Here is a 26,208-nt window from a genome sequence, read left to right as displayed (position 1 = left end):
TGGCTCATGCCTGTAATCCTAGCACTCTGGGAAGCCAGGGTGGGAGGATGGCTCGAGGTCAGGAGTTCAAACCAGCCTGAGCAAGAGCTAGACCCTGTCTTTACTAAAAATAGAAAGAAATTAATTGGCCAACTAAAAATATATAGAAAAAATTAGCTGGGCATGGTGGTGCATGCCTGTAGTCCCAGCTACTCGGGAGGCTGAGGAAGGAGGATCGTTTGAGCCCAAGAGTTTGAGGTTGCTGTGAGCTGGGCTGATGCCACTGCACTCTAGCCCCAGGCAACAGAGTGAGACCCTGTCACAAAAAAAAAAAAAAAAAAAAAAAATCATAAGATCATTGAAATGTTTTTGAAATGTTTAAAGTTAACTCATTTTAAGTTTAGGATTTGGATTTCAACATTTTAATTTGAGTATAAGTCACTTTTTGCAAGCTAGGAAACAGTATCAGCCTAAGTAAGGCAGTATAGTCTTTAGGGATCCAGACTTCTGATCTTTCACAGAATGAGAACATAATACAAGGTACTGACAATAGGGTTATAAACTCTAAATAACAACACTTATCTACATTTTTCATTAGGAAACAGCCAAAAGTCCAGTCCTTAAAGGCATGATATACAGAACATCTTGATCTACAAAGGACATAATGACCCATATTATATGCTGTTCAACCTATTGGTGATATAGCTCAGAGCTGGCCAAGGATTGGTAAACAGAGAAGGTGTTTACATTTGAAAAGTTGTTCTGCAGTTTAAAAAATTCCTGGTTGCTGTCAATAAGAAAAAGAGTAAAAAATATTACAGATACATGGACACTGATATTTAATTTTACCAAGGTTTTACACTAGAACATGAATGCAGAAGTAACTAGAGGGGATAAACTTAGATTTTTTAAAAATAAATTACTTAGTAATAAGAAATTAGACATGCTGCATTCTTCCATTTGCGGCTAGAACAAATTGACAATGAAGACCATTTAATAGAAACACTCAACTCTAAAGAGGGTGGTGGCAACAACACTTTCCACTACAGAATAACCTCCTGTTTCCTAGACAATTAACATTGCTATTGTTCCATGATACATATTCCAGTGGAAAAACTTGTCAGGAGCTTTGCCAGGGCCAGAAGCTGAAAAGCAGAGGATGTCCTAATTAGCTAATTGTAAGCTTAGTTAACATCTTGGGGATGGAACCAAAATCTGGACATTGTTTTTAACATTGCAAACTGCAAAATTCCTTAGCCCTTAGCCATAGTTTTTGCTCAATATCTCAAAGCTAGGTGTAGTCCCATTGTGACTTTTCTCCTCAGGGCTGGGTGGGTGCTAGTCATCAAAGTCTGGAATGTCATCGTAGGAGTAACCCCGGTAGCCTTTGGATGCATAGTAGGCAATGCGCAGGTGGTAAAATCCGGGAAGGAACACCAGAATGCCAATGATCAGGACTGGAACAGCTCGGTCTGCCCCCTGGTGGCAGAAAGAGGCAAACACATTAGTACCATACAAGTTACGAATTTTTTTAAAAAAGTCATGGGCCCAATCTACAGATCAATATTTTACACTTTCATAACATTTTCTTTGGGAAATACACTACTAAGGGAAAAGGTTTGTTTGTTTATTTATTTATTTTTTGACACAGAGTCTCACTTTGTTGCCCAGGCTAGAGTGAGTGCCCTGGGGTCAGCCTAGCTCACAGCAACCTCAAACTCCTGCGCTCAAGCAATCCTCCTGCCTCAGCCTCCTGAGTAGCTGGGACTCCAGGCATGCGCCACCATGCCCGGCTAATTTCTTTTATATGTATTAGTTGTCCAATTAATTTCTTTCTATTTTTAGTAGAGACAGGGTCTCGCTCTTGCTCAGGCTGGTTTTGAACTCCTGACCTTGAGCAATCCTCCGGCCTCAGCCTCCCAGAGTGCTAGGATTACAGGAGTGAGCCACCGCGCCCAGCCTATAAGGTAGTCTTCTGTTAACTACACAAGGTGAAATGATATTTGTTGCATCAACCTTGCCTCCCTCTGCTTTCAATTCTTTTTCCTCCAGTATTCTTTGTATGACTTGCAGTTTTTTTCTTTATTAAGAAGGTAACAAATGTTTTTGTTACATGGATACCTTTTTATAATGCTTAATAGCCAGGGCTATAATCGATTTCTTAAAAAAGAGGTGTTGGCCAGGGGCGGTGGCTCATGCCTATAATCCTAGCACTCTGGGAGGCTGAGGCAGGTGGATCACTCAAAGCCAGGAGTTTGAAACCAGCCTGAGCAAGAGCAAGACCCCATCTCATCTCTACTAAAAGTAGAAGAAATTAATTGGCAAACTAAAAATATATACAGAAAAAATTAGCTGGGCACATGCCTGTAGTCCCAGCTACTCGGGAGGCTGAGGCAGGAGGATTGCTTGAGCCCAGGAGTTTGAGGTTGCTGTGAGCTAGGCTGACCCTAGGGCACTCACTCTAGCCTGGGCAACAAAGCGAGACCCTGTCTAAAAAAAAAAAAAAAAAAAAGAGATGTTGTCCAGGATGGCCTCGAACTCCTGGCCTCAAGTGATCCTCCCATCTCTACCTCCTTAAGTGCTGGGATTTATAGGCGTCAGCCACCATGCTGGGCCACCTTTCAATTTTTCTATCACTAACAGACTCCTTACTATACCCCTGGGATTAATACTTCATGCTTCAATGAAAGTTAACTGAAGACCCAGTCCTGATGTAAGGTGTTCAAATGTAACTGCATTAAGAACGCCTCTGGTAGCCATATAGCAGTACCTAACGCAAATCAGACACTCCTCTTAAAAACCATGTGCAGGTACTTAATTGAGACACTATTCTCAATTCCAATGATAATAGCGGCAATTTCAGCTCTGGGCAGTGTTCTTTCTGTAGAGTGATATGACCATCATCCTGCTGTATGTTAATCATGGTCAGAATCAGTTCAGGATAACTTAGACACTTTGTATATGGGGACAGCCCAGGAGGAAGAACCTTAGGTTCTAAGGTATTTAAGAAACCTTACGGCTGGGCGCAGTGGCTCACGCCTGTAATCCTACCACTCTGGGAAGCCGAGGCGGGCGGATTGCTTGAGGTCAGGAGTTCGAAACCAGCCTGAGCAAGACCCTGTCTCTACCAAAAATAGAAAGAAATTAATTGACCAACTAAAAATATATATACAGAAAATTAGCCGGGCATAGGTGGCGCATGCCTGTAGTCCCAGCTACTGGGGAGGCTGAGGCAGAAGGATTGCTTGAGCCCAGGAGATGGAGGTTGCTGTGAGCTAGCCTCATGCCACGGCATTCACTCTAGCCTGGGAAACAAAATGAGACCCTGTCTCAAAAAAAAAAAAAACCAAAAACAAACAAACAAACAAAAAAACACCTTAGAGTTCTAAGGTATCACATCAAAGCTCAACTAAAACTCCACCTAAACCCAACAAAAGAAGGACTGATGTATGAGGATCACTGACCCCAGACCTATAGAAAAATCATTGTTTCTCTCCAAATGCTTGCCAGGGGGTTGCAAAGTGATGAGGACATAATATTATTCCAGTTACAGCCCTGTAGCAAGCAGGCATCTTGGATGCCAGCCTCAGCTGTACTCTTCCAAACTATGACAGTGGGCAAACTGCCTAGTATCTCAGAAATTAAATTTGCCTACCAGCACCCACAACCCTCATAGGAACTACGTAAGTTTATTGCTTAAAGGAAGAAAAACATATTTTGTCATCAGAGAAAAAAATATAAAAGAAAATCTTTCTGTTGGAATCTGCTGTACTAGAAATGAATATAAAAACAAGAGCCTTGGCTAACATTTTAAAGATCTCACAGCACATTCCCAATGTCTGTCAGCTTACCCCTTTGCTGATGTAGCCCGACAACAGGAGAGAGCCTATGATAATGAGAAAGGCGCCAATCAAAAACAGCACGGTGGCAAGTGCAATGGCCTTATAAGGAATCTTAGGAGGGCTTTTCTTAAACTGGAAGAGAAACAAAAAAAGACAAGAAAGGACATTATGAAAATACAACAGCCCAGATACTTTAAAACAGGGAGGATAATTAAATTGGATGATTTCTGGGTCTTGAAATATGTCCTACCACCCAGTGCAGCTCTGGGAAAGAAAGGAAAGAGACAGGCAGGACACCATGCTCTAGTTACTGCTCTAACAGTCACTCAAAAGAGTCCTAGAGGAATGTCATCCTTTCTAGTTCTATTCTTATACCATGTTCATAAGAAAGTTTTTTTTTTTTTTTACAAAACCAGAAATTACTTGATGGTCATTCACTCATTGGACATATTATTAAGTGCCTGGCACACAGATGGCTGTACTAATTACGGGGATTGAAGAATGAATACCGGCTGGTTGAGGTGGCTCATGCCTGTAATCCTAGCACTCTGGGAGGCCGAGGCGGGAGAATCGCTCAAGGTCAGGAGTTCAGAAACCAGCCTGAGCAAGAGCGAGATCCTGTACTAAAATAGAAAGAAATAATTGGCCAACTAAAAATATATTGAAAAAATTAGCTGGGCATAGTGGCACATGCCTGTAGTCCTAGCTACTCGGGAGGCTGAGGCAGAAGGATCACTTGAGCCCAGGAGTTTAAGGTTGCTGTGAGCTAGGCTGACACCATGGCACTCTAGCCTGGGCAATAGAGTGAGACTCTGTCTCAAAAAAAAAAAAAAAGAATGAATACCATGATATGGAGAAGAAAATAAGTAATTTCTGGAATCAAAGTTAAGTTAGTATATGGTTAAAGGTTCTAGAAACAGACAATTTTAGTTTTTTCTAAAGCATTAGTTGTTTACCTTATGAATAAGTTCAACTCAAGGTTAAGATTCAGAGACAAACCTTCTAAGGTTTGGCTCACGGCTGTATCCGTTCTAACTGGCTGAAAGTTTCCCAGATCTATTTTTTTTTTTCTTTTTTTTTTTTGAGACAGAGTCTCGCTTTGTTGCCCAGGCTAGAGTGAGTGCCGTGGCGTCAGCCTAGCTCACAGCAACCTCAAACTCCTGGGCTCAAGTGATCCTTCTGCCTCAGCCTCCCGGGTAGCTGGGACTACAGGCATGCGCCACCATGCCCGGCTAATTTTTTTATATATATATCAGTTGGCCAATTAATTTCTTTCTATTTATAGTCGAGACGGGGTCTCGCTCTTGCTCAGGCTGGTTTCGAACTCCTGACCTTGAGCAATCCGCCCGCCTCGGCCTCCCAAGAGCTAGGATTACAGGCGTGAGCCACAGCGCCCGGCCTCCAGATCTATTTTTATCTGTCCTTCAAATGCAGGTCCAAGAGTATGAAGAATTATTTATTTATTTATCTTTATCTTTTTTTTTGAGACAGAGTCTCACTCTGTTGCCTGAGCTAGAGTGCTTAGAGAGCCTAGCTCACAACAACCTCAAACTCCTGGGCTCAAGCAATACTTCTGTCTCAGCCTCCCGAGTAGCTGGGACTACAGGCATGTGCCACCATGCCTGGCTAATTTTTTCTATATATATGTTTGGTTGTCCAATTAATTTCTTTCTATTTTTAGTAGAGACGGGGTCTCACTCTTGCTCAGTCTGGTTTCGAACTCCTGACCTTGAGCGATCCACCTGCCTCAGCCTCCCAGAGTGTTGTATTTATTTATATTTAAAGGGATGAGGTCCTGCTACTTCCTCTTCGGCCCTAGACCAACCTAGAATATTCTATTCCAAGGGGAAATAGGCAAAAAGAGATGCTGTACTACTATTTTGTAAATGGTCAGGGTAGGAACAAATTTAATATTCTGTTTTACTTACTGTTTGTCACAAAGAATACCTTTAATAAATTGGATCTCATGACATCAGGAAAGAAGGAAGATTCCCACAATCTGCTGGCTTCAGCAGTAAGTTTCTCCCTTAAAAGATGAACTGGCTTTGACTAAAGTGTAAATAAACCGGTGACAAAAAATTCTGCTTAGCAAAAAATTTTAAAATTCCTTAAAAAAACTCCACTTAACAAAACACAATCTGATTATTTTCTGGATAAACTAAATGGAATTACAGGGCTCTGGCACTATAACTAAAAAATTCTTAGAAATGGACAATATTAGAATTGGTTTGAAAGTGCCCTGCCAAGGTCCTCTTCTGTAAGCTATGGCTGAAAGGGTTGCAGAGCTGAGTTTACTTCTTGCTACTCCCTCTAATCCCCAGGGACAGTTAGCAAAACCTCCACTGGGAAGGTTTTCCTGCTAACAACAGAAACATATGCAGTCCATCTTATCAGTTCCCTTCTGCATTTACCTGAAGGTCAATGTAGCCATCGTCTGTGCTGGAAAGCCTTGAATATTTCACTTTACTACTTGGGATTCCAGTAGCCAGGTTGGTACGGGAAGGCATCATAACACACTGACACAACTATAGTCTGCAAACAAAAAAACCTTGTTATTGTCTGTAGATGACTATGGTACATTAAAGCCAATGAGTTCAGGACTCTCAGATATTATGCATGGGAGTTCTCGGCTGTCATGTCATACTTGCAACTGGCAATTTAGGCTTCACTGCTTTTAAATCCAGATATTCCTCTGACACAGTAAAAACATTCTTATTAGGTATTTACTTTGGTTAGTCCTTGTATAATCACAGCCAAGACACTAAGAACCAGATCCCACTTTATCTTGCCACCAAGGTTCCTTGCCTCTTAATTTTTCCAAAATAATACAGAGATTATGTGGAAAAGGGTGACTTAAATCCAGGTCCACCTGACACCACAGAATTGAGTAGGAAAAAGATAGAGCAGCATATACTCAACTGACTCTCTTATTTGCTAAGGAGGAGGGAGAGGGCAGGGAAGGGAATACACTCACATCAGTGCTCTGCCTATTTCCCCATGATAGAGATCATCCTTTTAATGCAAAAGATCTATGAAGCTTCTTGTAAATTTGGCTAAGCACCTGGCTATCAGTACTATACCACTGCCTTCAGAAATGCATGTCTCCCTGCCCCATTCCAAGCACTGAAAGTAGTGATTTCATTTTCCAATTACTTCTCAAAAAAGTGAGTAAGATTCTGGTTTACTGATCAAATATTCAAAGCAGACAACAGTGATGAAATCATGGCTATTTTGTCACTAGCTTAAGAGATAGTATATAAGATTTAAAAACAAGACATTTAAACTTAAAAAATTTAAGCCAGCCATGGTGGCTCATGCCTATAATCCTAGAACTTTGGGAGGCCAAGGCAGGAGTATCACTTAAGAAGTTTGAGACCAGCCTGCTCAATATATGGAGACCTTGTCTCTACAAAAATAGAAAAACTAGCTGAGTGTGGTGATTCTCGTCTGTAGTTCCAGCTACTCAGGAGGGTGAGGTGGAAGGATCGCTTGAGTCCAGGCGTTTGATGCTGTAGTGAGCTATCATTTCACCATGGACTCTAGCCCGGGCAACAGTGCGAGACTCTGTGTCAGAAAACAAACCAAACAAACTTATATTTGTACACTTTTCCTCCATAAAGTAACAAAGTTATAAGAACAAAACATGTAAATCTATTCTGATGGCAAGGCCATTTATTTATTTATTTATTTATTTTTTGAGACAGAGTCTTGCTGTGTTGCCTGGGCTAGAGTGGTGTGGCATCAGCTTAGCTCACAGCAACCTCAAACTCCTGGGCTCAAGCAATCCTCCTGCCTCAGCCTCCCAAGTAGCTGGGACTACAGGCATGTGCCACCATACCCGGCTATTTTTTTCTATATATATTAGTTGGCCAATTAATTTCTTTCTATTTATAGTAAAGACAGGGGTCTTGCTCTTGCTCAGGCTGGTCTCCAACTCCTGAGCTCAAACGATCCTCCTGCCTCAGCCTCCCAGAGTGCTAGGATTGCAGGCGTGAGCCACCAGGCCTGGCCAAGGCCATTTAAATGCAAAAACAAAAGAGAAAAGTATTTCAATAAGAGCAACATTAAAAAAAGAACCCATAACTTGAGGGGGGGGGAGGGCAATATACGTAACCTTAAACATTTGTACCCCCATAATATGCTGAAATAAAAAAAAATGAAAAGAACCCATAGATTTACATTTCTCCAGTGTGACATTTTATAAATCATAATCATTATCATCATCACAATAAGGGCAGTTAGTACTTACCTAGTCTTGGTTAGGTGCCAGGCACTGTTCTAAGTGCTTTATACATATTTAATTCTGAAAATTAACAAGCTGTTTTAAGTGGCTTGTAGTCAATGTAAAATAACTAGCATTATGAAAGAAATGAAGCTACATGTTCATGTACTTTTAAGAAGTTATGGCCAGGTGCGGTGGCTCATGCCTGTAATACTAGCACTCTGGGAAGCTGAGGCAGGAGGATTGCTTTAGGTCAGGAGTTCAAGACCAGCCTGAGCAAGAGTGAGACCCTGTCCATACTAAAAATAGAATGATATTAGCTAGACAACTAAGAATAGAAAAAATTAGCCATGGATGGTGGTGCACACTTGCAGTCCCAGCTACTTGGGAGGCTGAGGCAGGAGGATTGCTTGAGCCAAAGAGTTTGAGGTTGCTGTAAGCTAAGCTGATGCCACAACACTCTAGCCCAGCCAACACAGCAAGACTCTGTCTCATTCACAAATACATAAATAAATAAATAATTACAATAATGCTCATCTATGTACTTTTCTAAAAGGGTTAGATCAAACTAACCCTCTTGCGTGGCAAACACTAGGTGTTTAGTGTTGACATCTAGATTACATTTAATATTACAAAACTTAAAAGTTCAAACTACCAATGTGAGGGGCTTTGATGGCAATTAATCACATTTGATTTTTATCACTATTAAAAATTACATACATATTCTGCTTAACTATTGATACCCACATCAAAACTTAAAAAAATCACAGGGCATGAAGGAGAGGAGAAAGGAATGCTTATTCTTGGCAAACAGTAAGGATTCTAAAAGAGGAGAAAGGAAAAACGTAAGTCGATGGAGTATTTTCAAAGTATCAGTCCAACTTCCCAACAGGCTTTTTACCAGCTCATTGCAACCCCCAAATTCCCCCCGCAAGTGAATGTTGCAAGAATTATAAAAGCATCAGTAAAGCGCTTGGCACAGTGCCTGGCATTACACGTCCCACCATAACGCTATTTTCCTGCCCGTCTCCAGACCTCGCCAGGGAGAGAAATAAGAACCAAGGCGAATGTGCACGTACAATAAACAAAACTTATTTCTGGAGCCAACCGTGCCTGGACGGGCGAACGCTCCACGCCGAGGACTCGGCTTGATTTCGGCGGGGAGCGCAGACCCCGCCACGCCGAGCCCGAAGAGGGCGTTTCCGCTCGCGCCCCGCCGCAAGCACGCCTTACCAGAGCGCCACGCCAGTGCCCCGCGCGCCGAGAACTCGCCCACGGTTGGTAGCGGAGGAGCCCGAGGCTGCATTGGCACGGCCCACCTAACTGCCACACAGTCCGCCCAAGCACCGACTAGGCCGCCGGAAGCGGCGCGCCGGAAGTTGCGTCACTCAAAGCGTCGTCTTCTCACTCACTTCCTGGATGCGTCTGGGGTAGCGCTTTGCGCGTGTCGGCGAATGGAACCTGCAGGGGGCGTCGGGGCTCTGGGGCCGCCCTGTTCTAGCGCCGCGGTTTCAAAAGGCGCCCCGACCCGTGCCCGCCACCACCTTCTTCCGCTGCGGCTGGCGGGCGGACATTTTAGGGTCCCCGCCCACCTGAGTCACAGTCAGGCCCAGGGCAAGCCCGCTGCGTTGTGGCGTGGTAGGGATCGCAGTGGTGTACGCCGAACTGGAGCTGGTCAGGGCCACATCTCAGCCCTGTCGCCACATCCCTTGAGTAGCCCCCCATTCTTGTGCTTGTTTCCTTTTCCTGGTCATTAGGCCTTGCCCAAGTAAGAGAGGCCTGCCCACAGGGACATTTTGCTGCAAGTGAAGCTTTTTTTTTTTTGAGACAGTCTCACTCTGTTGCCCAGGCTAGAGTGCCATGGCATCAGCCTAGCTCACAGCAACCTCAAACTCCTGGGCTCAAGCGATCCTCCTGCCTCAGCCTCCTGAGTAGCTGGGACTACAGGCATGCGCCACCATGCCCAGCTAATTTTTTTCTATATATTCTTAGTTGGCCAATTAATTTCTATTTTTAGTGGAGACGGGTCTCGCTCTTGCTCAGGCTGGTTTCAAACTCCTGACCTTGAGCCAGGCTCCCAGCTCGGCCTCCTGCTGTACCTGGCCAAAGCTTTTTTAAGTTTGGTTTATTAAGGTATAATTTACATACAGTAAAACGCAACTGGATGCTCTGAAGAACGCATGCAGTACTAGAAGAACTGTCACCTAGCTAGATAAAATATTCCCATCACCTCAAAAACTTCCATCTGGTCCCTTTACAGCCATTCTCCTTCCCCACTTGCAGGTATGTGGTAGGTAATGAATACTTTCTGGATACAGTCAGTTCTAATATCCACAATAACTAGAACTATCCAAGTAAAACAACAAAGAGACCAGTCACTTTATCTACCAAACAAAATACACTGGGAAAAAATTATAAGCAATATGGGGATCTGGAAAAAAAATTCTGATAGAGTAATTCTCAATATTTAACATGCCAGTGACTTTGTAGCAGTTCCTGGGAATGTTTTCTTCACAACTACAGGGCCTTTTCACTTTCTTGGTTTGATCCAACATCCATGGAATTTGAGACACCTTCATCCTTTAAGGGAGTGAAGTCCCAAAAAGAGTACTCGTAATAAGAAATTTCTGCACAACCATACTCCTTGAGCCCTATTCACACACCTACTGAAACTTCAAAACTCTTGTAAAATACTAACTACGCTAAAAAGAAACACTGCCCTATGACAATGCTAGTCTTATGAAGCCTACACAATTCTGGGTACAGTAAGCTTCTGAAAAGTGTTAGTCTGCTAACTAAAATGACAAAATGATGAAATACTCAGGATTTGCTCTACTCTCCCTGTTCATTACTTGAACTCAAATTAGAATAACAAAATAAGTTTGATAAATGAATCCCTCAAAATATCTGGCATTTGAAATACACATTGATGTGAAAGGGTAGCTATAGCTGAGAATGCAGTAGGATATTTGCAAAAGTCATGGTTCAAATGAAGGCACTGCCCTGCGATATATTTGAAATTCAGGTAATTTTATTTAAATTGAAAAACAATTCTTAAAACTGCATTTAGAATGAAGACTCTTTGTATTATAAAAACCATAAGGAGTATTTCTAAGTAAGACAAAATATTTCTGGGTTAACAAGACCAGATTTGACTTTGGACTTTAAAATTGTAGAGAATGGAGGGGAAAAAGTAGGTTATTTACAGAAAATATCTACATATGTACTCAATATTTTGTGACACGAAAGACTTCAGTATATGCTGGAATCTCAGAAGCAGTTCTCGAATAGCTTAATTTTATTTTCTTTGACTTTGAGAATGCCTAAGATCCTTCTTCATCTTCAATTTTGGGAGCCAAGTAGTATTTCAAATGTCCCATATCAGCAATTTTATACTCTACAACTGAAAGAAAACAGGAAGATAGGTGATTACTGAGGAGTATCACATATACTACCTATGAAACAATGTTTGAATTTATTATCTTACCAAGGGGTACATCTGCAGACATACTGAGTGTTACTGTAGAAGACAGTGGCGTGGCTTTTGTGAAGAAGTTCAGATACCTCAGTGCAAAAGTTAGCTGAACTGGCTCATTCATCTCTATGGTAACCTACAGGAGAAAGCAAAGATTCATCACACTGAAAAAACATGAGGAAAGTTACAATCTAGGCTGGGCTCAGTGGCTCAGGCCTGTAATTATACCACTCTGGGAGGCCAAAGTGGAAGGATCCCTGAGCTTGAGTTCCAGACCAACCTGAGCAAGAGCAAGACCCTGTCTCTACTGAAAATAGAAAAGTTAGCCTAGTGGAGAGGTACTGTAGTCCTAGCTACTCAAGAGACTATGGCAAGAAGATCGCTTGACCCAGGAATCTGGGGTTGCAGTGAGCTACAATGACGCCACTGCACTCTACCCAGGGTGACAGAACAAGACTATCTCAAAAAAAAAAAGTTACAATCCATTAGTTCATAATATATACTAAAAACCAAAAACCTTTATTGGTCATTTTGGAGGGTGCTACAAAACTAATTTTGAAGACTATAAATAAAGCAAAAGAACTATGTATTTATATTTAGCCTTTTCTATATAAATTATACCTGAGGTAATCAAATTATGCAATATGGGACAGCTTCTCTTTAGACAAATATTTCTAATAAATCAACTAATAAATGAAGGAACAAAGTATATTATATTTCAACTCTGTAAATGCTAATGACTTAATGGAGCTAGACAATGACTATGATGGCTAATATTGCAAAAAACACCCAGATACCTTGAGCCTCCTACTAGAGGTAAACACTACCACCTCTAAAGTATTCTTGCTCTCACCCCAAAACAAACACCCTGAATGTCACTGACCCTCTGGAGCTGTGGCTACCAGTTTACAGGAAGTATACAGGAATGTGTTGACACACAGGGATACACTGAGCAAAATCCAGGCCTGGATCTAGTTTCTTCAACAAATAGATTGCAGTGGCACCGGGGGAAAAGAGGGAACCAGTAGATTGAAAGAAAGTTAAGGGGCATATAAACTAATTTCAATGTATGCACTTTATTAAAATATTTTTGGATAAAATAATGAGATTTGAAAAAAACCGAGGCTAGCAGGGTAGTGGAAATGTGATTCAGGAGTTAAACAATCAGTCCCTGGGCTTTGTTATTAATGGTTTTTTTTTTTTTTTTTTTTTTAGAAAAATCTCTATGTAAACTGAGTTTTACCTTCATTTAAACTGAGAGTTGACTTATGCAAAGGATAAGAAAATAATATCTAATATTTATTGTAAGCTTATAATATGCCAGATACTATTTAATCCTAATAATCCTATAAGGTTAGGACTTTTAATCATCCTTGATTTACAAGTGTAATTGGTGCTCAGGCTAGTGAGCAAAGTTTTCTCATTTGACTATAACTATCAAATATCAGTGTATAAATACTAAGAATATTTAAAAAAGCACTTGACTTCAGGAAAACCCTCACTTAAAGATATTTAGGAATTACAGTTCTTCATCATTTTGTTAAAGGAGGGCTCTCTAGGCACCCTTTCAAATAATGGAAAAAGCTTAGGTAAATGCTAGTCAATATTGAACATAGTGCAATTCTTTCCAAGTTACATGTAGTCTACTTTCTAGCCTTAGTGAGGAAACTCTCCGGTTCAACTTTGATTCCTACAGCCTGTGACTTTGGTTAAATTGCCACTTAACTCTGTTCAGCTGGCTTCTCCTCCAATGGGCCAATAATTGGAACCACAACACAAAAAGCTAATACAAGGATTACATTAGAGCTAATAACAGCTAGAGTTTTATCCCTAACCATATCCTTCAATTGAATTGCTGTCCAACGCTCAGTTATTTGGTGGAGGCACAGTAAATTATCTCCAGAAAGCTAAAAGGTAGATGCCTACCTTCCCTATCCTATCCTTAGGGGATGTCTGGGCTTGATCTACAAACCCAGCTGAATTTGTATTCCCTTCTCACAGATACACTTCTAAATTGGATGACACTTATCACTTGCAAATTTCAATGGTATCTTTTAGTTTTCACACATTACATGGGATATAATTTTGCCCATTTTTATTTAATTTTTAATAATGAACCTAATGTCAAGCAGTATTACAGTTCTCTTCAAAATATTTTCTATTTATTTAAAACCTACTTACAGCTTCCTCCTCTTTATCAACGTTACTTGTCTGTGACAATTTAATGTTTCCATTTCCAAGTTCTCCACTTGCAGAAAATTTCACTCCATCTTTTGCACAGGAAATTACAACAGCGTCTCCAATATGACTGAGATCTCGGCATATACGTGCAAATTCACCAGAAGGCATCTTTACTACACAACTGTATTCTTGTTCCTACAAAACAAAGAAATTTTAAATGTTAATTACTAAAAATTTAAAGATCTGGCACCCTCACTTTCTTAACAATGAACATCTAAATGAGAACTCAGAATTTAGATTTTCTGATTACTTTAAAACATCATTCACATAATTTCTTAACACACCGCAACCACTCAAAAAACAAATGTGGATATAAAACACGTATTTCATTAGAGCATAAACGTTTAACAGCAAATGCACTATCCAGGGCTAACTCAAGAAGACATTAGGGTATGGCACAGAAACGATGATGGTACAAACAGACCTAATTGATTTCTGAAAGAAAACAAGAGAACATGATATCGGGTATTTTAAGCAAAACATTTCTTCTCTCCTTTGATCTTGATAAACCTACCTAACCTTGACAAATCTATTCTGACACAGCTTACATGTCAGGCCAAATAATAAAATCCCTCTTTGAAACATGTATTAGTAGATAGATTTCTAGAAAAAGTTCTGTCAGGAAACAGGCCTTATATTATTATATTAACATATCTTATGTAACTATCTTGACTGATTGCAGTACCCCCTATAATTTGAAACTTGATACTCACTGGAATTCCAAGTTGTTCAACATCCAAATCCATTAACTTCATTTCATAGTCTGAAACTTTCTCCTGATCTAACAAAAGTAAACGTTGTTGAAGAAAAAGCATGAGTTGATAACCATGATGTAAATTTTACAACATCACCAACATTAATATTCTTAATATTCAGACAGCTTTAGAAAATGCTGACACTGCATTTTAATTTTTTGTAGTATAACTCAGTAAAAGGGTACAACTTACTTGGTGCTTCGAATACTAGTGCCAAGGTGTCCGCATTATCTTCGGCCCTTAGTGTAATGATATCTTCATTGCCAGCACATTTTAGTATTTTGGACATGCTAGAATACACAAGACACAGGGTTTAAAATCAACACGATCTGCTCAAAATCTAGATTTCTAATGCAATTAAGAGTTACCATTTTCATCCATCATGCTGAGAATTGGTAAAGGGGTAAACATGCTGGAGGATGTGTATATCGGTCCCATCATTTTGGAATGCAACTGCCAGTATTTATATAAGAGCAGTATTTTCCGAACTGCAAATCTCTTTAGAACGTAAATTATTCTCCGGCCGCGACAAACCTTAACAATGATCTAACGAATCTATTAAAACACGTTGCATATTGCTTAATTATTTCTTATAAGCCTTTTAAAATGTAAGCATATTTTTTAAAAACGTAATGCACTAAATATGTAGCAGCAAGAAAGCTGAAAGCCATTGCCCTGAAGAAATTTTCCCACAGCTCAGAATGTTCAGATGCGCGCTGCGACTTTGTAATGAAGACCAGAAACCATCTGCCGCCCCCGAGCAGAGTGACAGGGCGACACACACTCTCACGAGGGCACATTTTGAAGCGCTTAAAGTCAACCACAACTAAGGCTAACACATTCAAGGTCACTGGCATTTAATGAGCAAAGAGCTCTGGAACAGTTTTCCTGTCACTGCAAAAAAGCTGGTCATTTTCCCGCCACCACTCGCTTTGTGACTTTGGCGCGAAAAGAGCCGGTTCGCGCTGTAGCCAGCGCGGGCTTTTCGGAACCGCGCTCTCCGTTGGGCTCCGCCCCCCGGTGTCGCAGGCCAATGAGAAGGCGCGGATGGTTCACGCCAGCCAATGAGGGCCCGGCTCGAAGGCGCTCCCGCCAAGAGCCGGAGAACCGGAGGGGCCCGGGCCCCCGCTCACCGCCGCCCCGGGGCCCACCTGGTGAGGTTCACGCCCATCGCCAGGTTGCGGTCGCAGCGGTACGTGTCGAAGCCCTCGGAGCGCAGGGTGAGCTGCACCAAAGAGACGTGCGACGAGTCCATGCTCTGCAGGTTCACGCCGCTCGAGCTGATGTCCCAGCAGGCCTCGTTGATGAGGTCCTTGAGTGCCTCCAACACCTTCTTCAGGATGGAGCCCTGGACCAGGCGCGCCTCGAACATGGTGGCGGAGTCGCGGTGACGCGGCTACAGGCGGGTGCAAAGGACGAAGGTCTGGCCGGTTTTGGCTCCTCAAGGCTGAGAGCAAGAGGGCAAGCGCAGCAGCGAGAGCCTCAGAGCAAGAAAGACGACGACCCGTCAGCTACGCCAGCAGCCGTTTAATGCCGCCGCGTCCGCAAGCGCGCGCTCTCTTCGCAGCGCCCGTGTTGCAACGTCACCACGTCGACCCGCCCACAGCCTGGGCGGAGAGACCCTAGGACCAATCGTGTCCCTGCTCCGCGCGAGGCCCGCCCCCGAACATCCATTGGAGGACAGCGGGGCAGGCGCGCTGAGCGTCAGGCTGCGGGCGGAGCCGCTCCGGAGGTCTCCTCCTCTTTTTGCCTAATTCCTGAGTTTGGGTTTCGAGGAGAGTCCTGGCTGCGGTAAGGGTCAGGGAACGCAGAGCCCCAGCTTTATAATGACTCCTCAGCCTCCCACTCCGGGAGTAGAAAGTTTCCACCCACGAAAGTGAAATGCAAATGAAATACCGGGAGGCAAAGCCGCCCTGTAGCCCGAAGAGTACAGCTGCTTTAAATATGCACTTTATTTTGCTATTATAGAAGTGATACGCTCCTGTCGGGCGCGGTGGCTCTCGCCTGTAATCATAGCACTCTGGGAGGCCGAGGCGGGCGGATTGCTCGAGGTCACGAGTTCGAAACCAGCCTGAGCAAGAGTGAGACCGGGTCTCTACTATAAATAGAAATTAATTGGCCAACTTATAGAAAAAATTAGCCAGGCATGGTGGCGCATGCCTGTAGTCCCAGCTACTCGGGAGGCTGAGGCAGGAGGATTACTTGAGCCCAGGAGTTTGAGGTTGCTGTGAGCTAGGCTGACGCCACGGCACTCACTCTAGCCTGGGCAACAAAGCCAGACTCTGTCTCAAAAAAAAAAAAAAAAAAGAAGTGGTACTCTCCTAAAAGTGTCAGACAATAAAGGGGTGTACTGTTTGGTTATAGTTAACTTCCACTCACCGTTTTATAACATCCCCACACACATACCAAGCTCATAAAATCATGCAATCGTTGACTGTATTCAATCTTTTAAGCTTTTAAAAATACAAATACACTTTTAAAAATGTGTTCATTCCAGGCAAGGTGTGGTGGCTCACGTGTGTAATCCCAGCACTTTGGAAGACCGAGGAGGAGAATCCCTTGAGCTCATGAGTTTGAGGCAGCAGTGAGCTGTGATGATGCCACTGCACTCCAGCCTGGGCTACAGAAGGAGATCCTATCTCAAAACAATTAAAATTAAATGTGATCTGTTAAGTATTTTGCCTTAGTGTTTACGAAATGAACAGGTGTTTTTTTGTTGTTGCTGTTTGAGACAATGTCTCAGGCTGTTGCCCAGGCTAGAGTGCAGTAGTGGGATCGGCATGGCTCACTGCAGCCTCCAACTCATTAGCTCAAGCTATCCTCCTGCCTCGCCTCCCGAAGTGCTGGGATTACAGGCAAGAACAATTTCCCCTGGCCAATGAAGTACTTTTAATTTTATACGATGTCCATCTTTTCTATAGCAGTACTCTTTTGAAAAGGGCATAATATCTCATGTATGTAACCTAATTTACCAATTTCCCATTGTAATTACAAACACCTTTGAACATTTAGGTAATTTTAGTCATAGCAGCTCCTTGAAGCAGTATTGCTTAGTCAAAGAGTATACACGTTTAAATTTTTGATGTTACCATATTGACCTCTAAAAGATTGCTATTTATGCTCCAGCCAACACTGTGCTCATTTCCCCTTATTTTCCTAATAATATGCGCAATCACGGTTTTAAATCTCCGTTTGTGTGAAAATTTCCATTGTTACCGGTTGGAGGCAATTTGTTGTTTCTCTTTTGCTTTGTTTACATTTCTCTTTAGTTGCTTTCAATATCTTATCGTGGTCTGTCAAATCCTTCGGTTTTCCTACCGTGTATCTAGGTATGGATTTAGTTTTATTTATCCTGTTCAGGGAACTGAAGATTAATTTATTTCATCAAGTCTAGAATATTCTCAATCATGACTTTAAATATCTTCCTTTTTTTTTTTTTTTTTTTGAGACAGAGTCTCACTCTGTTGCCCAGGCTAGAGTGAGTGCCGTGGCGTTAGCCTAGCTCACAGCAACCTCAAACTCCTGGGCTCAAGCAATCCTCCTGCCTCAGCCTACCCCGAGTAGCTGGGACTACAGGCATGCGCCACCATGCCCGGCTAATTTTTCTATATATATTAGTTGGCCAATTAATTTCTTTCTATTTATAGTAGAGACAGGGTCTTGCTCTTGCTCAGGCTGGTTTTGAACTCCTGACCTCGGGCAATGCACCGGCCTCGGCCTCCCAGAGTGCTAGGATTACAGGCATGAGCCACCGCGCAGGGCCTCAAATATCTTCTTATTCTATTCTGTCCCTCTGGCACTTTTCTCTCTTTTTTCTTTTCTCTTTCTTTCCTTCCTTCCTTCCTCTCTCTCTCTTTTTTTTCTTTCTTCTTTTTTTTCTAGTTCAGCTCTGACTTCAGACAGGATCCAAAGAGGAATTTTACAATCTCTTCTTTGGGTTTTATGGAGACTTTACCCTTCTGTGTTAGTCTCTTAAAGCAGTGCATCAACCTTGAAAGGGCATCTCCCTTTGGCATTTCTATTAGACATATGTACTTCACTGAATTTAAGATACTTTCAATGTAAGATGTACCATTATTTTATGTAGCACAAGAATGAAAATAAAACTGTCACATTATTATACAATGTTTTATCACTTAGAATTTCTATTTTGTGGCTGGGGGTGGTGGCTCATGCCTGTAATACTAGCACTCCGGGAGGTCGAGGCAGGAGGATCACTCAAGGTCAGGAATTCAAAACCAGCCTGAGCAAGAATGAGACCCCCATCTGCACTAAAAATAGAAATAAATTAATTGGCTAACTAAAAACATATAGAAAAATATTAGCTGGGCATGGTGGTGCATGCCTGTAGTCCCAGCTACTCAGAGGCTGAAACAGAAGGATTGCCTGAGTCCAGGAGTTTGAGGTTGCTGATGCCACGGCACTCTAGCCAGGGCAAAAGAGTGAGACTCTGTCCAAAAAAAAAAAAATTTCTATTTTTTAATTATTAAAAGAACATTTAGGCTGGGCGCGGTGGCTCACGCCTGTAATCCTAGCACTCTGGGAGGCCGAGGTGGGTGCATTGCTCGAGGTCAGGAGTTCGAAACCAGCCTGAGCAAGAGTGAGACCCCGTCTCTACTATAAATAGAAAGAAATTAATTGGCCAACTAATATATATAGAAAAACTTAGCCGGGCATAGTGGTGCATGCCTGTAGTCCCAGCTACTCGGGAGGCTGAGGCAGGAGGATTGCTTGAGCCCAGGAGTTTGAGGTTGCTGTGAGGTAGGCTGACGCCACGGCACTCACTCTAGCCTGGGCAACACAGTGAGACTCTGTCTCAAAAAAAAAAAAGAATATTTAGACTTTAAAAACATTTTTATCATATGTTGCTTTTGTGCCTACATAAAAAATATAAACAAAATAAATTAGTTAAGTCATTCTTACTACTTCTCCACATTCAGAGTTTCCTACTCAGTTGCTGATTTTGTTTTTCCATATAATCTCACACTGTATTGTCAAGGATGTTGATGATGCGGCATTTTGCAAGAGAGCTACTCTATTGTCTGTTATTTCTTGCAAGCCTCTGCTACCCATTTGTAAGTTTTGATGCTAAAACTTTCTTGCTTTATATGTGATTGACTATCTTTTTGCAATATCTCAATATCAAAACATAATACAGCTTCATCTATGTGTGGGTATTTTCCTTTCTTGGGTCTCTTAAAGTCTTAGTTCCTTTGCAAAATGTGTTTATTCCTTCAGTGAAGAACATTTGCTTCACTAATAACAAATGTATATGTTCTGCTACTCTGTTTCAGTGCTCTCAGCTTACATAATAACATTTTGATTTAATGCCAAATCATAGTGAAATGGATTTCAAAACACTTTAAATGTCAATCAAACTCTACTCATATGGTACCCAGAATACACATGAATCTGTTGAAATGAGGACATAAAAATGACTATGACCTGTGGTCAGAGAAGGCTTCTCTGAGAGATAGTATTTTACCAGAGAAGCTAGATGTTTGGAAAGTGGAAGAAAGAGCATTCTAGGCTGAAAAAATAGCATGATTACAAAGGTCGTCATGCTTAGATGTTCAGACAGGTTCGTTGTGGAATGCAAAAGACTAATGTGCCATGAGCACACTGAACAATGTAGAGAGTGGTGCAAGATAGGTTGCAAAGAAAGGCGGAGTAAGATCTTACAGGACTTTGTAGGCCCTCTATAAATGCAAGGGAAAGTTATCAAAAGCACGTCCTTGACATGATCCAATTTGCATTTTAAGAGGTTCACCTTAACATATAGTAAAGGTACTATTCGATCAGTGGAAGAAAGAATGAATTAAGTAAATTTTGATCAAATGATTGATTAAACTGTTAGAAAAGAATAAAGTTATAGACTGTTCCTAATAACTATTCACCAAAATAAATTCCAGGTACATTAAAGAATTCAAATTCAAATAAATGTATATCCAATAAGAAATGGAAAAATATTTCAGTAAATATTTATGTGATGTTCCTGTGTGCTTCTAACTATAAAAGGAAAAAAACCATAAAACACAGGAATGACTGCATAAGTTTTAAGACTTTAATATGCCTACAAGCACTGTATTGGTTAGTATACCTTAGGTTTCAGTGACAGAGATCTCAAACTGATAAACAGAAAAGGGAAATTTATTCATCTAAAAAAAAAAGCCAGAGGCATCTGGCTTTCAGTGTCTAATCCTAGCCTTAGTGAATATGTGAAAAATTTGTTAGCCACATTAATAAGTGAAGAAATGTAAATTCAATGGTGATAGAATTTTAACCTACAAAATTAATAAAATTTATATTAACACCCAGTGTTAGAAAGGATTCAAAGAAATAGGCACTTTCAAATATTGCAAGTGGGAGTATAAATTGGTGTAATTTTTCTTGTGGGAACTTGGAAATGTATTTCAAAAGCCTTAGAATTGGGCTGGGCATGGTGGCTCATGCATGTAATCCTGGCACTTTGGGTGGCTGAGGAAGGATGATCGCTTGAGGCCAAGAGTTTGAGATCAGCCTGGCTAATATAGCAAGATCCCATCTCAAAAAAAACCCAAAAAAACAAAAAAACCTGGGTATGTTGGTGGCCTGCCTGTAGTCCCAGCTACTTGGAAGGCTGGAAGGCTGAGGCAGGAGCATCCCCTGAGCCCATGAGTTTGAGGTTGCATGATTATGATACTGCTCTCCAGCCTGGGTGACAGAGTGAGACCCTGCCTATAAAAAATAAAAATAAAAATAATGAAACTAACCCAGGAGTGCAATGAAAATAAATCTCTGTGTAGATGTTACTCATGCATGGAAAAAAAATGACCCTGGAGAAAAGAATTAATAAAGAGTTAATATAAGGAACAAAAGAGAAAATCAAGAATAGAGGAACAGGTGCAAGGTAATGTAAAGGAACAAAATTCTTCTTTGGGCTGGAGGTGGAGGGAGATTTTTACTTTTAATTTCTTTCTACAATTGAGGGAGAGGCCCCAAAGCTGGCCAAAGGGTCAATTAGCATGACTTTTACCTGATCCCTGTTCTTCACAGCACTGATTTCAGCAATATACTTGATTTGAGCTCACTTAGTTTGGGAGGACTGAGCATGACAGATAAATTTGTTCAGATCAAATTTTAGGGAGTTATTTATCCTAGTAATCATACTATGCATTTTAGAACTCTGACCTATATGCATTGGTTTCCCAGCCTTCTTTATATTGGGCTGGGTTTGAAAGGGAATAGATGAGCTTCCAAAAGGACTGCTGTGATGCTCACTCACTCAGATGTGACCTTTCACAACCATGTGCCCCTAAAGGTGACGTATGGGATACTAACATCTCCACCTGTTTCAGAAGATAACCTTGTAGCTCTCTCTGTGGTGATGTCCTCCTAGGTCCTTAAGATAATAAACCTTGCTTTAACTTATCCAAAAGGTTTCTGATCTTTAGATCAAGAAGTGACCATCAACATTGGTCAAAATGGTGGTCACACAGTCATCAATAGGTTAAATAAGTTTTAAAATTACCATCATTATTCTAAATAAAATAACAACAAAAGGCTGGGCGCAGTGGCTCACATCTGTAATCCTAGCACTCTGGGAGGCAGAGGCGGGTGGATTGCTCAAAGAGGTCAGGAGTTCGAAACCAGCCTGAGCAAGAGTGAGATCCTGTCTCTACTATAAATATAAATAAATTAATTGGACAACTAATATATATATAAAATTAGCCGGGCATGGTGGCACATGCCTGTAGTCGCAGCTACTCGGGAGGCTGAGGCAGAAGGATTGCCTGAGCCCAGGAGTTTGAGGTTGCTGTGAGCTAGGCTGACGCCACTGCACTCACTCTAGCCTGGGCAACAAAGCAAGACTCTGTCTCAAAAAAAAAAAACAAAAGACAAAATAAACACAAAAAGCAAAGCTTTCTTTACATAAATTATGAGCTGAAGAGTGGTATCTCTCCCACTCCCTGGGGGGAAAAAAACCCACACAAGTATCTGTGCAGTGTTGTTAAATAGGAAACAAAATATACCTTGAGTTCAGTGCTACTCCAAACTCATTTTACTGTCACTTCAAAGCATTGTAAAGAAACTTGGGAATATACTCATATAGAAATCAGGAATATATAATGCCCTTTTCAGAATTCTCCCAACTTTCCCCAAAACCCGCACCTCAGGTCAAAATTGTCAGGGAATTGCAACTCCTCTGTGTGCAAGTGCCTGTCATTGTTAGATTACAAGATGGTTAAGGTTGGGGACTCCACGTTGTATTTGTGCTACATCACTTACCAGGCAGCGAATAGGAAGAATACGAAGCACTGAAGGTGATGCTAGAGCAACACAGGTCTTAATGAATTCAGGCAGGCAGAGTGGTTAGAGTGTGAGCTTGGTAACAAACATACCTGTGTTCTAATTCTTACTACGCACTTTCTAGCGGAGAGACCTTGGCTAAATAATTTTCCTTTTCAAAGTTTTAAAATCCATTCATAAAAAAAAAATCCATTCAAAAAGCACTTAGAATGTGTCAGGGACACAGGACACCCACAGTAAACAAAACTAGGTAGCATTCCTGTCCCCCAAAATGTCTTTCAACAGTCCAGAAGACATGTGAAACACCGAGGAGGATCTTATCTGTAAAATGACAATCATATCCACTTCCAAACGATGTGTGGATTAAATAAGAGAAACTAAAACGATTTACTCAACTCAGCGCCTAGCATTCAATTAGCGCCCGCTTGGCAAAGCAAGGGGACTGAAGTTTGGGTTTCACTTCTTTATCACGTGGTAAGAGGTGAGCCGACCTCTTAACCAGGTCGGCTCACCTGGCCTCCCCACTCAGAGCCTAAATAACGCCTATTTGAGAGTGTGAGGGAAGAGCCCCCGCTGCGGCGGACTAGAAGCGGAGGGCAGCAAGTACTCGAGGAGCTGGAGCCTCCGGGGGGCGCCCCTCGCTCTCTGTATCCCGTTACGTGCAGGACCCAGGGCGCCAGCCAGCCTCATTCACAGCTGGAGCTCCCATTGGCTAATCTCGCTAGGGCTCGCACGCCTTTCCCCGCCCCCTCACGCTGCTGCCCAATGCGCGCCTCTCCACTTTGCTCCGCTCCGCCCCGGCCGCCCCGCCTCCCTGGCGTATTTGCGCCTTGGTGCATCTCTCCGGCCATGATGGCGGCGGCGCGCGTGCGCGCTCGCTCCGAGCCCGCCTCCCGGGAGGGGGAGCTAGCGGGCCGGGGTTAGGGACTGTCGACCGCTCGGCCAGGGTGAAAGGGCGGTGGTGGCGCTGGGCTGGGCCGGGCTCCCGGGCTGGCGGCCGGGCTGCGAAGGGGCCTGCGAGCCGCTGCAGAGCCGCGCGGGCGGGGCGGGGCCGGTCGAAGGAGTCCGCGCGTTCCCGCGGTGAGCTGTCCCCTCCGGCGGCTGCGCTGCTCGCCTGCGGCGACGTCGGCTCGGAGTCTCCGACATGACGGAGCTGAGGCAGAGGGTGGCCCACGAGCCGGATGCACCGCCCGAGGACAAGGTAGCGGCCGCGTCGAGTGGGCGCGGCCCGGGCAGCGGCGCTCCCGGGAGGCCCGCGGGGGACGCGCGCAGAGGGTCGTCTCGCCCCCTGACCTTCGTCGCGGTCGAGCCTGGGCAGCGCGGAGGGTCCTCGGGTGGCAGGGCCCCGCGGCGCGCGCGCCAGGGGTCGGCAGGTCGGGGCTCTGGGTCCGGTTGGGGTGGTACCCCCAGGGCGCAGGAGGGAGCACGCCTGGAGTCGCTCACGGCCTCTGCCTCGCGGGGCTGGTGGGGGTCCCCTCCACTCCCCAGCATCCCCGAGGCCTTCCTGGGTGTGAAAATGCGGACACCTCGCGGAGCCTTCGGTGGGAGGAGACTCCCCTGAGTGCGACTTGGGCTTTCCGTTCTCTTATTAAAATGTTGTTTTTATCCTTTTTGGAGGGAAGGTGGGGGAATCTAGACAAGGCCATAGGATTTGCCTCCTGGGAGATTTAAATCCCTTGTTGGAAGTTAAATCGTTTGCCTTGAGCAGAGAGGTGTCTTAGGCAGTGACCCAGCTCTCAGTCAGCAGGTGTTGGAGGGTATACTCCGGATGGACGGGCGGATGGATGGACGTGGGCACTGATGGGGCAGAGGAGAGTGGAAAGGAGGCCATCTTGGGGACACAGCCGGGTGGGGGTGAAGGATGGGCGAGTAGACTGGTTGAAGCGAAAGGTTTGTATGGGGAGTTGGTGGGGAGTGGTTGTATTACTGTGGACGTTGAATGACAGCATAAGGGTTGGGACTTTATAGTAGTATTTGTGCTTTTCGAGTTAGCAGTGGTCAGGAGCCATGTATTTGGAAAATTGATCTTGTGTAGAGTGGACTGAGGGAATCTGGACCAGAATGCTGGAGACTGGTTTACTCAGGGTTTGCCAGTGGGTGACCTGCAGATGTTTTCTTTGGCCCACAGGTTGCCTTGAAGATGAGAAAATTTCTCCTAACAATCTAAATTTCTTTCCTGTCTTGGATAATTGGAGGATCTGCCATTGCCTTCTCTCCAATGGTTAGAAATGGTTAATGGTTGGCTGGAGCTGAGAATCATCTGTTCCTACCAATCCCTGCTGCCTTATACCAGGCCCACAGCACCTGCTTCTGTATAGCCTATAAAAGATTAATGGAGGAAAGGGACATTAGGGAGACACCAAGAATGAAGAAAGCACAAGGTTTGGTGACAGAATGTCAACAGAGCAGTTACACTAGGAGGAATGTTTTGGGTGAAAGATAATGGGGTTTTAAACAACTTTTTTGTTATTGCTATTATCAGCAGATCATCCAAGGACAACTGTCCATATTGATTTTTAGAACATATTTTGGAGAAAATTTAGGGCTAGTGGTGCAGATTTAGGGTCACTTGAAGAGACATGATACTTTGAAGGGCCTAGAAGGTGTGAAAAGAGGGAGAAGAAAGAAGGCATGATAATAACTGGTGGGCTATATTTTTGAAAAGCTAACTATTTGCAATAATTAGACATGTTTGAAAAAGAAAAAAACAAAACTAGAACAACTCTGGGGTTATGAGGTGAAAGGAAGTTGCTACCTTTCCTACTCAGCTCTTTGGATCTATTCCTCAAAAATAAAGTGCCAGTTAATTCTCACTTTCACATCCCATATTTTAGGTAGGGAGGACATGAGGAGCTGTCCAGCTAAAGGTGACTTCATAGTTACAACTTGGCTTATACCACTTATACAATGACAGAATGCCTGGGGTTGTGAGGTCCACTAGTTGCATGTTGTTCCCTAAAATACAGGTGCTGTGCATTTTGTTAAAAATCTGATGACCATTAGTCCAGAACAATGCAATTAATCCCTCACCCCATCATTTAGTATTTCTGAATTGTCATATCTGGGCTTTTTAATAAGGGCACATTTTAAAAACTGTGAAATGCATTATTTGCCTTTGATGAATATATAATAAAGTTTTTTAAAATCCTGATTTATTCTGTTTCATAGTTTGGAAAAAATCTACTTCTATGATTCTGGCTTTGCCAATATTCTTGTGTTAGAACCCAAGGAAATTAGAAATAATAAAACAAGGTTGTCTTTTTAGGGAAATGAATTGTGAAATGGGAAATTTCTTGTTTCACTGTAGAAGAATCCGGAGAACCATTTTCAAGTCAGTGTTTTAAAAGATCTGGAACAAATTTGAAAGAGTCCTCAAAATGTTACAGTTGCTTAACTGCTGTGGCA

General features: G+C 42.7%; 3 protein-coding genes and 1 non-coding gene across 8 annotated transcripts in view; 1 reads left to right on the top strand and 3 right to left on the bottom strand.

Annotated features, from left to right (window-relative positions):
* Positions 1–385: 385 nt before the first annotated feature.
* TMEM230 (transmembrane protein 230) lies at positions 386–9,619 on the bottom strand. 5 transcript variants are annotated; one of them, XM_076010947.1, is made up of 5 exons: positions 9,456–9,619; positions 6,233–6,353; positions 5,769–5,870; positions 3,831–3,953; positions 386–1,458 (listed from the first exon to the last, which is right to left on the bottom strand). In XM_076010947.1, the coding sequence occupies exons 2-5, from the start codon at positions 6,329–6,331 to the stop codon at positions 1,318–1,320; spliced, it is 465 nt and encodes a 154-aa protein (XP_075867062.1). In that variant the 5' UTR covers positions 6,332–6,353; positions 9,456–9,619; the 3' UTR covers positions 386–1,317. The 5 variants fall into 5 exon arrangements, with proteins under 5 accessions (XP_075867062.1, XP_020137375.2, XP_075867061.1 ...); XM_020281786.2 differs by lacking the exon at positions 9,456–9,619 and adding an exon at positions 9,277–9,449; XM_076010946.1 differs by lacking the exon at positions 9,456–9,619 and adding an exon at positions 9,123–9,268.
* A 1,435-nt stretch (positions 9,620–11,054) lies between these two features.
* On the bottom strand, positions 11,055–16,104 carry PCNA (proliferating cell nuclear antigen). The gene is made up of 6 exons (XM_012755205.3): positions 15,666–16,104; positions 14,707–14,804; positions 14,473–14,540; positions 13,700–13,894; positions 11,531–11,654; positions 11,055–11,446 (listed from the first exon to the last, which is right to left on the bottom strand). Exons 1-6 carry the CDS (start codon positions 15,884–15,886, stop codon positions 11,367–11,369), a joined length of 786 nt encoding a protein of 261 aa, XP_012610659.1. The 5' UTR covers positions 15,887–16,104; the 3' UTR covers positions 11,055–11,366.
* Positions 16,105–18,399: 2,295 nt separating this feature from the next.
* On the bottom strand, positions 18,400–18,517 carry LOC142861515 (small nucleolar RNA SNORA26). Its single transcript, XR_012912740.1, has one exon. It is a non-coding gene; the product is annotated as a small nucleolar RNA SNORA26 (small nucleolar RNA).
* A 5,198-nt stretch (positions 18,518–23,715) lies between these two features.
* Positions 23,716–26,208, top strand: part of CDS2 (CDP-diacylglycerol synthase 2) — a 65,789-nt gene continuing 63,296 nt past the window's right edge. The window contains exon 1 of the mRNA XM_012755048.2: positions 23,716–24,004. Coding sequence (XP_012610502.1) covers positions 23,948–24,004 — 57 coding nt within the window. The 5' untranslated portion in view covers positions 23,716–23,947. The remainder of the gene's footprint in view (positions 24,005–26,208) is intronic.

This window comes from Microcebus murinus, chromosome 16 (assembly GCF_040939455.1).
Source record: "Microcebus murinus isolate Inina chromosome 16, M.murinus_Inina_mat1.0, whole genome shotgun sequence".
NCBI classification, from domain to species: Eukaryota; Metazoa; Chordata; class Mammalia; order Primates; family Cheirogaleidae; genus Microcebus; species Microcebus murinus.
This window is presented reverse-complemented; position numbering and strand designations above follow the sequence as displayed.

What these genes read in the sequence shown, in the direction of transcription:
- TMEM230 (XM_076010947.1), bottom strand. Translation starts at nt 6,331, where the DNA reads ATGATGCCTTCCCGTACCAACCTGGCTACTGGAATCCCAAGTAGTAAA. An exon ending in ATGGCTACATTGACCTTCAG is followed by an intron (nt 5,871 to 6,232) that starts GTAAATGCAGAA and finishes TTTACACTTTAG; the next exon opens with TCAAAGCCAGTTCATCTTTT. An exon ending in TGAGATCCAATTTATTAAAG is followed by an intron (nt 3,954 to 5,768) that starts GTATTCTTTGTG and finishes TTTCTCTTCCAG; the next exon opens with TTTAAGAAAAGCCCTCCTAA.
- PCNA (XM_012755205.3), bottom strand. Translation starts at nt 15,886, where the DNA reads ATGTTCGAGGCGCGCCTGGTCCAGGGCTCCATCCTGAAGAAGGTGTTG. An exon ending in TTGATAAAGAGGAGGAAGCT is followed by an intron (nt 11,655 to 13,699) that starts GTAAGTAGGTTT and finishes TTTCTCCTGTAG; the next exon opens with GTTACCATAGAGATGAATGA. An exon ending in GTCTGCAGATGTACCCCTTG is followed by an intron (nt 11,447 to 11,530) that starts GTAAGATAATAA and finishes GTTTTCTTTCAG; the next exon opens with TTGTAGAGTATAAAATTGCT.